We start from the raw sequence: 12,305 nt of genomic DNA, 5'->3' as shown, positions 1-12,305 counted from the left end.
TCTCAATAGTCAAATTGAAATCAAACGTTTATTTTTTTATTTTTTAAGATTTTATTTATTTATTTTAGAGAGTGAGAGGGGAGAAGGTCAGAGGGAGAAGCACACTCCCCATAGAGCTGGGAGCCCAATGCAGGACTCGATTCCGGGACTCCAGGATCATGACCTGAGCTGAAGGCAGTTACTTAACCAACTGAGCCACCCAGGCGCCCCAAACGTTTATTTTTAATTGTCCATTATTCTTCCTTAGGAGGTCTCTGTGAGTCTCCCCACAACTCAGGCATTTCTCTTGTTTTTCAGATAACATTATACTTCACCTGTTATGCCCCCCTTTTTTTTTTTTTTAAGATTTTATTTATTTATTTGACAGACAGAGATCACAAGTAGGCAGAGAGGCAGGCAGAGAGAGAAAGAGGAGGATGCAGGCTCCTTTGTGAGCAGAGAACCTGATGCGGGGCTTGATCCCAGGACCCTGGGATCATGACCTGAGCCAAAGGCAGAGGCTTTAACCCACTGAGCCACCCAGGCACCCCTGTTATGCCTTTTAATATAACATCTCTATAAGCCCACACACCTCAATGGGCAGTTAGCTTTGGGCAGTTAGAGCAGCTTAGGTGTCTTTTTCTCACAAGGACTCCTCATATGAAGGATGCTCAGTTGGATACTTGTTATTGAGTTAATTATAAATTCACACTGGATGAAGGATCACTTTGGATATAAGCAGTGAGGAAACAGAATGACCCTAGGACAGAGAGGTGGGCCTCAAACCGGTATGGGTGAAGTAATAGATGAAGGAAATGTCCTGATAGCAAAGAGCCATGAAGATGAAGGCTGGCCAGAGAGCAAAGCTGGGGAGCCAAAGCCTGAGAGTCCGACTTATGCTTGAGCCTGGAGAAGGAAGCTAGTCGAAGGGTTGTGGTGGGAAGAGAGTGTGAGATATACTTAGTTGGCTCTTAGATTTTAGATGTAGTTCAGGAACAGGAAAAAACTCCCAAACCCATTATTGGCATTTGGAAACTCAGTGTTTGAACCCATGCTAAATTAGTTCTTGTCCTTTGGCAAATTGCTTAAATTTTTAAGCTCCCCATTTTCTCTTTGGGAAAACAAAAATAACAGCACCTATCTGACAAGGTTGCTATGAGGATCAGATGGATGGATGTTATAAGAAAGTGCCTGTGAGAGTAACTGGTGTGTAGTTTCTTTCCTTCTTTTCATTCTCTAGGAAGAACACTTTGAACTTAACTTGGGACTTGTGACCTATAGCCCTATGGGAAAGGTTTTATGTAAAGAATCAAGGACGGAGAGAACAGGTGACTCAAAGGGGAGATTAGGCCGAGCTCAGGAAAGACGTATGTTAAATTGGCAAAACTGAATTTAGTGACTACACTTCCTACCCAAGCGTGGTTTGAGAATTCTTACCTTGTAGCAGTATTATAAGCATGGCCTAGAAAGCAAGCCAAGAGTATTCTGAAGAATCACTGCAGTTGGCAGGTAAAAGGAAGAAAATCTTGGGGGCGCCTGGGTGCCTCAGCTGTTAATCAACTGCCTACTGCTCAGGTCATGATCCCAGGGTCCTGGCATCGAGCCCTGCATCTGGCTCCCTGCTCAGTGGGAATCCAGCTTCTCCCTCTCCCACGCCCCCGGCTTGTGTTCCCTCTCTTGCTGTGTCTCTCTCTATGAAATAAATAAATAGAATCTTTAAAAAAAAAAAAGAAAAAAGAAAATCTCGGTGCAGGGCAGGGGAGGCACGCTTCATTCCTCTTGGGCATGTGCACTCTGGTGTAGAAACCTTTTGTTTGAAGGGTTGGTTTTCCCCCTTTCACTTCCCTTTCCTCTTCCTTCTCCCCTGATAAGAGAAAGTATCTTTATTAACCATCTGCCAGATGGCTAATGGGACAGGAAAAGTTCAAAGGCAAAAAAGAGCCACATTTTGTTCCCTTTTCTGGTGTGGGGGGCATTCACTCATCGCTTCTGTCTTCTATTTAGTTCACTGCATACTTGTCTTATGTCTCCTATTAGCATGTAGGGTGTTTGGGTGTAGAGGCTGTATCCAAGTGGTTTTATCATCGTTAGTAGCTATAGGGTTGCATGTTTTTTTATTTTGAGTGAGACTTTTATTAAGCATAGTCACGATATGAATGAATGCAGAATTTATTTTCTTCAAATTGCTTTTCTTTACCTCTGTTTATAATCTCATGTATCTGATATACTGATCCATTTTTGTTTTATAGGGATGTTGTTCAGATATCTCATCAATGGTAAAAGAGGCTCAAACGAAAATAATCCAAATTGTACAACAAGCTGTAAAGTATGTGGGACAGTTAGCAGTTCTTCAAGGGAGCAAGCTGCATTTTCTGGAAAATAGTAGCAATAAGGCTGCTAGTGTTCAGGTAATTTGATAATATTAGTTTTGGAAGACTTCATCTGAGGAACAGTAGTCTTCTGATAATAGTATCAACTAAACAGGATAAGTTGTTTTTATTTTAAAATAGTTCATACTTTTAATAGTTTGGCAATATTTAAAACTGTTTCAATCTAAATTAGATAATGTACTGGATAATTCTGGAATCTTCACTTTGCCTTTTGGATCTTTGCTTTGATGATGCATACCTACTCTGGAGGGTTTGCACAGCCAATCAACACATACAGAACTCCATAATTCTAGAAAATTTGTATTTGCTTGCTCTAAGTAGTCATGCCATTAAGAACAGTATTATATTAGAATGTTACTATATTCTAGCAACACAGCGTTCTAAGATGACTTTTTTTTTAACTTAAATTTTCCTTAGTTAACATATAGTGCAGTATTGGTTTCTGGAGTAGAACTCGGTGGTTCATCACTTAATACCCATCACCCATCTAACCCATCCTCTACTCACCTCCTCAGACAGATATTCCTTATTAACTGTTAAATGTGGAATGTTAAATTATAGATTTGCTAAATTTATTACATGTTATATGTGGAATAGTAAATGATAGATTTTCTTACAGACCGTTTTTATTCCAGCTTTAGTTGAATTTAATAAACTAGGAACTTACTGTAGTCCTAAAATAAGCAGAAAATACAACAATTATTTTATAATTAAAAACACCAAATTTTCTACTTAATGCTTAAAAACTTTTTCTAGGAGGACTTCATGGATGCTCTTTGTGATGGTGTAGGCTTAGGAATGAAGATTCTATTAGATTCTGGACTAGAGAAAGCAAAAGAACTTCAGCATGAACTCTTAAGTCAGTGTACCCAAAATGAGGTAAGAGGAACAAAAGAACATTCTATATAGTACCAGATGGCCTATAAAGTTGATTTTTAGAAAATAGTTTAATTCAACTAAATTGGATTCTTATAAATTTATGTATTTTAATTAGTGTTGAATTTTTTTTTTTAATTGAAAAGGCTGATGTGATCATTATGTCAGTTATTGTCAGTGAACCGACTGCGGATGAACTCCAGAGCAGAATGGAGTCTGGCAGTGACATCTAGTGTTCACTTTCTGCTGGTCTCTTTCTTCCTGGTCTTTGTTTACGTCTCTACTTTTCCACCTAAGAACAGAAACTACCACTTACTGATGCCATATTTTAAACTAAATATTTTGCCAAAGGCATTCATATCTGTTATTTCATATCAAGATACAGAATCAATGAAGATTTGAGTGACTTCCAAAAATATGCTTCCCCAGCACCTCCTCTAGCTAACTGACGTTAAACATCAACCCAGTAGCTGTCTTAGAGGTGGCACTCTTTAAAACCAGTCTCTCAGTTTTCAGCAATCATTTATCAAGTCCATGCTCTGACTCTGTTTCTTCACCTGTTGACTGTAATAATAGTTATGTCCTAGATTGTGAGTAATTTATTTACTAAATAATTTCCCAGTGCAAGTATGGGACTAGGTGCTCTCCTTAGAATAGGGGTGAACCTCCCCACTTTGCAAGGGAGGAATTACTTGGGTTCCCATGCATTTTACGGAGCTGGAGGACCTCGTCCAGTTGTCCAAGCCAGGGTTTTATATTCTACCTGTGGGACTCCAAAACTCCACAGGCTACAAAACTAAGGTTTGTAAATCATTGTTCATGCACGTTAATTTTCATTATTGGGAGTTATTATTAGTGAAGTGGGGACTCAGGAGATAAGTTCTAATCTTTACAGCAGTGAAATCTCGGAGCTCTGTCAGTTCTAGAATCTTGTAACAATTTCTTGTTAAAACCATCTCTGCCCATTCCCTTTCTTTTTCTGGAGTCGGTCAGCTGGGATGGAGCTGCCTGGGGATGTTGTGTTTGCTGAACTCACCCCCAGGAGGACGGTATTCATTTACATACATACTGTTTGATCTAGGGAAGACAATCAGGTAAAGGACCCTTAGCGTCCACCCCTGTGGTTCATTTCCAGGAAGGCATCAAGTAAGTTAGTTTTTTTTCTTTCCTTTTAGAAAAACCTTTTCATTAATGCGTCTAGCTCCCTTATCAGGAGAGAAATTGTCCATGTAAGCTAGAGGGGCTCTTCAACCCTCCTCAGACTAAAAGGCTACATGGGTTCTAAAGGGCTATCATCTCTGCCCAAACCGGCTCAGAACTGGAAGAAACATTGAACATTAAATTGCTCTCCTGCTTCCTGTGTAGCCTTGAGCTGTTCACCTGGGCCTCACGTGTTGCATTTAAAAAGTGAGGATGAGCATACGAACTCCCTAAGATTGTTCTGAGGATTTTGTGCCATTAAGAGCAGTGGACAGAAATGCTAAACACAGTTCCCCTGCAGGTCTTAGCTGCCTCAGTTTGCTCGAGCTTGTTCTCGCTGTGTTTGCCTTTCCCATTTTGTGTTATTTTGCTTTTAAAATACAAACACATTCAAAAGGAGCTCATTTTGTCCCTAAATCAAAATACACGGGTCTAGTCCTAGAGACATGAGGCTGGTTTCAGTTCTGTAATGCTACTTTGAATGAAGACAGTGGACTCGTACTGCCCACTGCCGACATCTCCAGCTTGGTGGTGCCCAGCAGCAGCGCCGTTTATCCCAAAAACACTTTTCTCTGTCGTTGTTTGCAAAGTACAGTTTCCACCAGCAGTAAGTGCAAGGGGCCTAGAGTCAGTTAATGAAAAGTAGAAGCGAAGTAAGCTCACACAAATGTGCTTAGAGTAGTAGGGCAGGGTGCGCAGACTCAGCTTGGCTGCGGTTTGCGGGGGAAATGCATAGCAAAAGGGTCAGGCCCATTTTGCATACAATTCGTATTATTGGCATTTTCAGGCAAACTTCTCCCTCCCTTCCTCTTTTTTTTTTTTTTAAAGATTTTATTTATTTATTTGACAGACAGAGATCAAACATAGGCAGAGAAGCAGGCAGAGAGAGAGGAAGGGAAGCAGGCTCCCTGCTAAGCAGGGAGCTCGTTGCAGGGCTCAATCCCAGGACCCTGAGATCATGACCTGAGCCAAAGGCAGAGGCTTTAACCCACTGAGCCACCCAGACGCCCCTCCTTCCCTTTCTCTTATTTACTTTCTCTCATAGTCTATATGCCCCCGCTGTATAGCCATGGTGGGATTTTAGCTTGTCATATTCTCTTAAGTTAAAACTCAAGATCCTGTGAAAGGAAAACGAAGAATCCGAAGAACTGGAAAATGGGTTCAAACATAAGGCATTGGATTTATAACTGTGAAGCTGGAGCCAGGGGAAAAAAGAATTTGTGTGTGCCTCTTTTTTTTTTTTTTTTTTTAACCACATAGAGAAACTTTAAGTTAGACTTTGGGAAGAGCTGTGTGGGTGAAGCCAATTAAATGCTTCTCACACCATCCCCGGCAGAAATTAAGTGAAAAGGTACCTCAGGGGGGCAGCATTGAGCAGTACAAAAGCAAAGGCTTCTAACCCTGGTTCTGAGTCTTAGGAGCTTGGAATCTGTTTTCTTATTTGTAAATGAAGACATTGCATATGCAGCATAGAATTATAATTGAGAAGCAGATAATAAAACATGTAAGGGAAATCACTCAGATATAGGAAGGCAAGTACTGACAGTAGTTAATGATACCTACTATGTTGTATATTTGGAAGTTGCTAAGAGAGTAGAACTTAAAAGTTCTCATTGCAAGAAAAAAGATCATAACTGTGAGGTAATGGATGTTAACTAAACTTCCTGTGGTGGTGGTTTTGCAGTATATCGAATCATTATGTTGTATAGTTTTAAACTAATACAGCATTATATGTCAACTATTTCTCTGTGAAAATGGTGAAAATGTATATGTAGTTCTTTGAGCATAATATCTGCTTGATAAATTAGTTACCCTCTTCAAGGGAGGGCTTGGAAAGTTCATCCCTATAAATATTTAAAGGTAAAACAAAATGCTGTTATTATCACAAACATCAGAGTGTATCTATAGTTAATATAGAATCAACATGCAATTTATTTTGAAAAAAATTCTGCCTACATGATTTAGGTACACTGACTGTTTAATTGCAGTCCCAGTAATAGAACTCAAGTCTTTCGACTTCTTAGACTAAAATTCTTGCCTGTCTCGTCCCATAGAGTTCTAGGATTTTTAAACCTCTAAATAATTATTTATATAGTAAAATATGTTCATATTCCATATAGGTTACCAAACAGATGAAAGGTAAAGCCATGGAATTGATTGGATGTCTTGAAAACATGTTTGCTGAGTGGAAAACAGTAAGAGAAGCTTTAATGTTTACTTTGGTTTGGTGTATTTTAGCATTTCGTTCAGCCGAAGTATAGATAATGATATGTTTATTTCAGTTTTCATCCTTAGCCAGATAATTCCTTTGTGCCTGGTTAGTTGCAGCATGTGTCATAGTTTTCTAGCTACTTCCTCTTGGACGTCATAACTAATTTTTTAAGAAAGAGATGAGATAGTGTATAGAAATTGATTAATAGTATTTTATCTATTTCTTACTGCTACTAGTTTAGTAACTATCAGCTTTTCCTGGGATAGTCACTGGCTAAAAAATTGTGTTTAATAATCAATATGCTTGAAAATTTTAAAATATAGGTGAATTAGACAAATTATTTTCAAATCACAAGTAAATAACAAAATACAAATTAAGTATATAATCAATGTGTCAAATAGGACAGAAATAGCTATGGCTCGAAAATTTTTATTTAAATAAAAATAAATGGGAGATATATAAAGTTGAACTCTAAAAAATTAAATTTATCTTTTATGATATTGGATAATAAAGGGTACTGTTTTTTTATTTCATTCCCATGTAATATGATGATTGTACTTTGATTTAAAATTAATTTAAAATTCTTGGGGCACCTGGCTGGCTCAGTTAGAAGGGCATGCAACTCTTGAACTCAGGGTTGTGAGTTCAAGCCCATATTGGGCATAAAGCTTAGTTTAAAAAAAATTCTTTTAATTTAAAAAATAAAATTAATTTAAAATTCTTATTTCTTTTAAAAACAGTAATTACTGTTTTTAGTTGTATTATTGTATGTTGTCTTGCTTGTGGAATATTGTATGTTGGTCTTGCTTGTGGAAACAGAACTAAGCACTGGTGAGGAAAGTAAACTCATTCTCTTTCCTGAAGATAAAACTCTGGTGATTAAAATTATATTGACTAAGCCTTACTGTCATGTAGCCTATTATGTATCTTTAAAAATATTAACTTTATTTACAGAAAAGTTTCAGAACTGAACTACAAGAAAGTCCTGGATACCAAGATTTGAAGAAGATGGTTAATCTTGCACAGGAATTCCTGAAGTTAAAACATTGCTTGGAGCAAACTATTCAAATTATTATTTCTGCACTGAGAGGTATATACTCAAGACGGATTTGTAATTAATCAAAATTTTATAGTTTAAGAACTCTCAGATATCTTTTCATTTCTAGTCTAATTCATTAACTAAAGTCTAACTAATGCTACTCTTTGACACTAATTATAGAAACGTGTATGGTCATATTCTCACTTAAAATATGTAAGTACTTTGCCTAAATAATTAGATCCTAAAAACCCAGGTGTTTAATTAGCAGATAAGCTGAGTAATCTTAAGTCATTTAGATTTATCTTGACAGGGTTACTTTGACCTAAAAGATATGTAGAGTCATATAAGAGTAATAAATACCTCATGAAAAATGAAAAGGTTAACGAACTTTTTCTTCTCCTTGCATAGGATGCCACACTGACAAAAATCTTCTCAAGAATTGCGTTGAAAGTCTTTGCAACTTGGCCAAGGATTTTCATGATGATTTGAGCATGTGCTCTACTTCTTTTGACAGCTGTGAGAAGAGACTACCTCCAGTTGGCCATGGGGGACTAGAATCTCTAGCCAAGTCACTCCTCTTATGTTTTGAATCAGAGGAAAGAGCTGATTTGTTGAATCCCTGGGAAACGTGTAACCAAAATACCAGAGAAGAAGGACAGCAATCTAAACCAAGCAGGACCGACTCCGTTAGGAATAAAGGTGTACCAAAGCGTGTCTTTGAACTCCATGGCTCGTCCCCAGCAGTGACTTCAGAGGACAGCACGCCCAGTAGGATTCAGTGGGTGTGAATTCTGATATGTAGGCACTTTATGACCATCCATGAAAGAGAGAGAACACTGGGTAGGCAATTTTCCTTATGTAGGAGAATATAAAAAGCTGGAAGTCAGCATAAATGTTTCAAAGAAGTCCACATCTGTTTGATGGCCTTTCATTGGGAATGGAGAGTATAAGCATTATGGAATCCTGATTTCAGAATGTGCTTTCAGGAGTTTCTTGGCAGATAATTTTAAGTAGGCATTCACCGTATTGGAACATGGTGGCAAGATAATGAAATTAGGAGTTCGAAAACAAGTGAATGGTCATTTCTCCAGTTTCTCATTGCCTTAAATTTTAAATGTTTATTTTTCACATTGATATACTATTTAAAATGTTTATTTTTCACATTGATACACTATTTTTAAATGTTTATTTTTCACATGGATATACTATCTCTGGTTGGTTCTTCAGCTTGTTTGTAAATGGTTACTATAGTTACTATTAAGTTATTTTCTCATGAGTGGATTAACACATGAATAATCAGTTACCTTTATGCCTGTGCCTTCTCTCCGGTGCAAATAGCTACAATGAGGTTTGTGGTAAAACTGCCAATGTAGGTTTTACTAAGGCAGCTTAACTTGCATTATTAGATCTAAAAGTGTTTTCTTGAAAGGTTAACTGGTTGCCTTTTTGAACAGTGTGTTCAAGGGCAGTTTCCTTTTCTTTCCAAATAGAAATAGTTACTTGAATATATATTAATAAAATGGCTTGCTGGTATAATCGTTCACTATATTATCTATGTTCCATAATGGGAGCTGTATGAATATAGTTTAAAACCAATTAAATAGTGCCAGAATCCTCTTTTGAATGGGGTTAAGAAATCAGAGGCTGGACCTTTTCTTGTTAATGCTTGTTTTGTTAAAGGTGTAATGAAAGAGTTTGTACATGATTTGATAAAGGTTAAAGATCCTTATTATATCTCACAGTTGATTTGCAATCAGGTAATAAAGACAATATTCTCCTTTTGGGACCTTTCATTAAGGAAATAGTTTGACATTTTGACCACAAGCATATGTGGAATCTGGAAAGATACTTAGTGATTCTGCTTGAGCGATATTGAGCAGTTCCTGGAGAATAATTCTTTTAAATAAACTGATCCTTTCATGTGCCTTTTCACTTGCAAATATCACTTTAGCCTGAGAAGTGAAAATTTGATATTAGTACCATGAGTAAGTTCAGTAATTTCCTTTTTGGGAAGAGATTGTAAATACTACTGGTTACTGTAGCCAGAACAATGTTAATAAACCATGTACAGTATTGCCAGGTGCTTTAAAATGGTGCAGTGCGGCAAATTTGCTTTAATTTTCCTTTTTTTTTTTTCCTCTTCTTTCTGGCATTTGAGCTTGTATTCTTTCTGAAGTTCTAAAACTATTTTTAATAGTCAACTCTCTGCCAAGTGGCACTTTTGCTATCAAGTTTCATGAAGTGTCAATGTACATAGGAGAACTTTGCCTGCAGGTTGTACTTCTTTGAGGAACTTTCTAAAGTATCAATACAGTAGTTTAAAGTAGTTTAAAGAGTTTAAACATGTTAATGTTTGGTACTTAGTCTTTACTTCCTGCTTTCGAAATTCATGACTTCATTGGTCAAAAACCTATTATTAATGTCTTTGTAATTTTTGTATATTATATATATTTATACTTTTAAGTAAATTGTTAAACAGTATTCAAACAAATGATGAAAATATATTTGCTCTTAGAATCATGTGCACTGATAAGAAATGTTATAAACAGAATGCCTTTAATAAATGTTACTGGCTTCAGAATTCTCTCTTGGTCTCAGGGTTTTATTGTTTTATTGCTTTTCTTTTCTTTTTTTTTTTTTTATTAAAAGCTTTTATTTATTTATTTGACACAGAGAGATCACAAGGAGGCAGAGAGGCAGACAGAGAGAGAGGGGGGAAGCAGGCTCCCCGCTGAGCAGAGAGCCCGATGTGGGGCTCTATCAGAGGACCTTGAGATCATGACCTGAGCCAAAGGCAGAGGCTTAACCCACTGAGCCACCCAGGTGCCCCTGTTTTATTGATTTTCTTCATTATTTTATTTCTGACTCAAAATTGCCATAATAGCTCTGCTTTGATAATAGTTATACTGGTTACATCATAGTTACACATAACTATGATGTGTTCATCATAGTTACATATAACTATAATGTGTTTTATATATAGATATATAAAACTATAATAACAGTTATACTGGTATTGCAAACCAAACAAATCATTAGGTAATACTAAACAATAATAATATTATATGGCAACTACTTAAAGATTTTTTCGTTCAACATTGCTCTGCCTCTTTGCAGCTAGTTGTCTGGGATAGCTTTATCTGCACGTGCTGTAGTGAAAAGAGAGGCTGTAGACAACTTGCTTGCTGTCTTCCTTCCCATTTCCTCATGTGCAGAAAGAAAAGTAATACCCACCTCATGGACTTCCTGGGTATTAAATGGGGAAAATGTAGGACTAGGTCCTGGCCAAGTAGTGCGTTGTTAGTAAATGTTAGTGTCTGTCCTTTCCCATTACTGGCAACTAAACCCCCGTCGTCATATGTACAGGGTCACCCGTGGTGCAAGCCTGTGCTGTGAATGACAGTCCGCCAGGAGACAAGTTGTACTGCAACCCTGCAAACGCGGCATACTTGAAAATATATCTGCTACCCTCGGGTTCCATGATAATAAAAGGAAGTAAACAGTATCCCACCGGCCTTAAGGAAGGTTCAGTGTGATGTAGGAGTGTCCTTCATGAGGTCTCTCTGAGATTTTTGGCAAAATATTATTTAGTTAACTCATTAGCATTTCTAAATTTGCAGTGCCTAACTATTTGCCAGTAACAATTTTGAGGTTTTATCTAAATATGGAAAGTAAAAGTTCATTTATCACAGAGGAGGGGGAAGGTGTCAGTTTGGTGGGGTTAGAAGAAGGTTGATCCGTTCAGCTTCTTGTGCATGATTCATCAGGGAAGCTTGTGCTCTGGATTTAGCAAGTGACAGTCACAGCATGATATAATCAAGACTGAATTTTTCATCTTTCTTTTTTAACCATCATTGGCTTATGAGCTTTTTAGATGTGGAATATAGGCATTTAGCTGAATAACATCTAATAGCTAGGTTCATTCTTCTTATTCCAATAATTATTTATTTAATGCCAGACATACTTCTAGTGCAATGACCTAGAAACATGGAAAAAAAAAAAAAAAAGCTTAGATTGCCTCAAATCCTGGACTTGTGAAAGACCCAATTTGTTGGCTCCCCAGTTGTTCATAACACTGTACCTTCTCAGTGCAGAAGACCTCTAACCACCCCGGAGTTGAACCCCATGAGAACCGCCAGAGCATCACTGATTGCCTCAAAAGAGAATTGAGGAGGACACCATGTTGATTAAGCACATGGCTCTTCCCATTTCCCATCACCAAATGGCCAGGGGTTCAGATGCTCATAGATTTTTAAGAGTTTAAGAGGACATTCACAGTCTTTTCTAAGAAGGCATCACGCTTTTGTTTCTCTGACTCATTTCGGTGTATACATCTGAATTTGTCTACATCATCAAGCATCTACCCGTGAGGGGCCCTCATTTTCAAGATGAACAGATTGAGCTATCCTCTACAAAGATGGGGAATCTCTGACATTTGGGAAACGGGTATCACTTCTTACAGCCCTTCTCCTCTTCTGGCTTTCAAGGCCTCCCACCCCATCCCGTTTTGGATGCTGTACTGTGAAATCTCTGTTGACTTTGCTTCTCTTCCGGCAGCTCCATCGCTGGCCGTGCCCGCCCCCACACCCCCTGCCCCATGACTCTCCTG

The 12,305-nt window shown here is 37.7% G+C and overlaps 1 protein-coding gene across 1 annotated transcript in view; it reads left to right on the top strand.

Moving 5' to 3' along the window:
• Positions 1-10,280, top strand: part of KIF14 (kinesin family member 14) — a 53,572-nt gene extending 43,292 nt beyond the window's left edge. The window contains 5 exon segments of the mRNA XM_047705372.1: positions 2,229-2,387; positions 3,126-3,248; positions 6,566-6,640; positions 7,612-7,747; positions 8,105-10,280. Of these exon segments, the coding sequence (XP_047561328.1) occupies positions 2,229-2,387; positions 3,126-3,248; positions 6,566-6,640; positions 7,612-7,747; positions 8,105-8,484 (873 nt within the window). The 3' untranslated portion in view covers positions 8,485-10,280.
• Positions 10,281-12,305: the final 2,025 nt, after the last annotated feature.

The sequence above is a fragment of the Lutra lutra genome, chromosome 15 (assembly GCF_902655055.1).
Source record: "Lutra lutra chromosome 15, mLutLut1.2, whole genome shotgun sequence".
Classification (NCBI taxonomy): domain Eukaryota; kingdom Metazoa; phylum Chordata; class Mammalia; order Carnivora; family Mustelidae; genus Lutra; species Lutra lutra.
The sequence above is the reverse complement of the archived record's forward strand: the minus strand, read 5'-3'. Positions and strand labels throughout refer to the sequence as shown.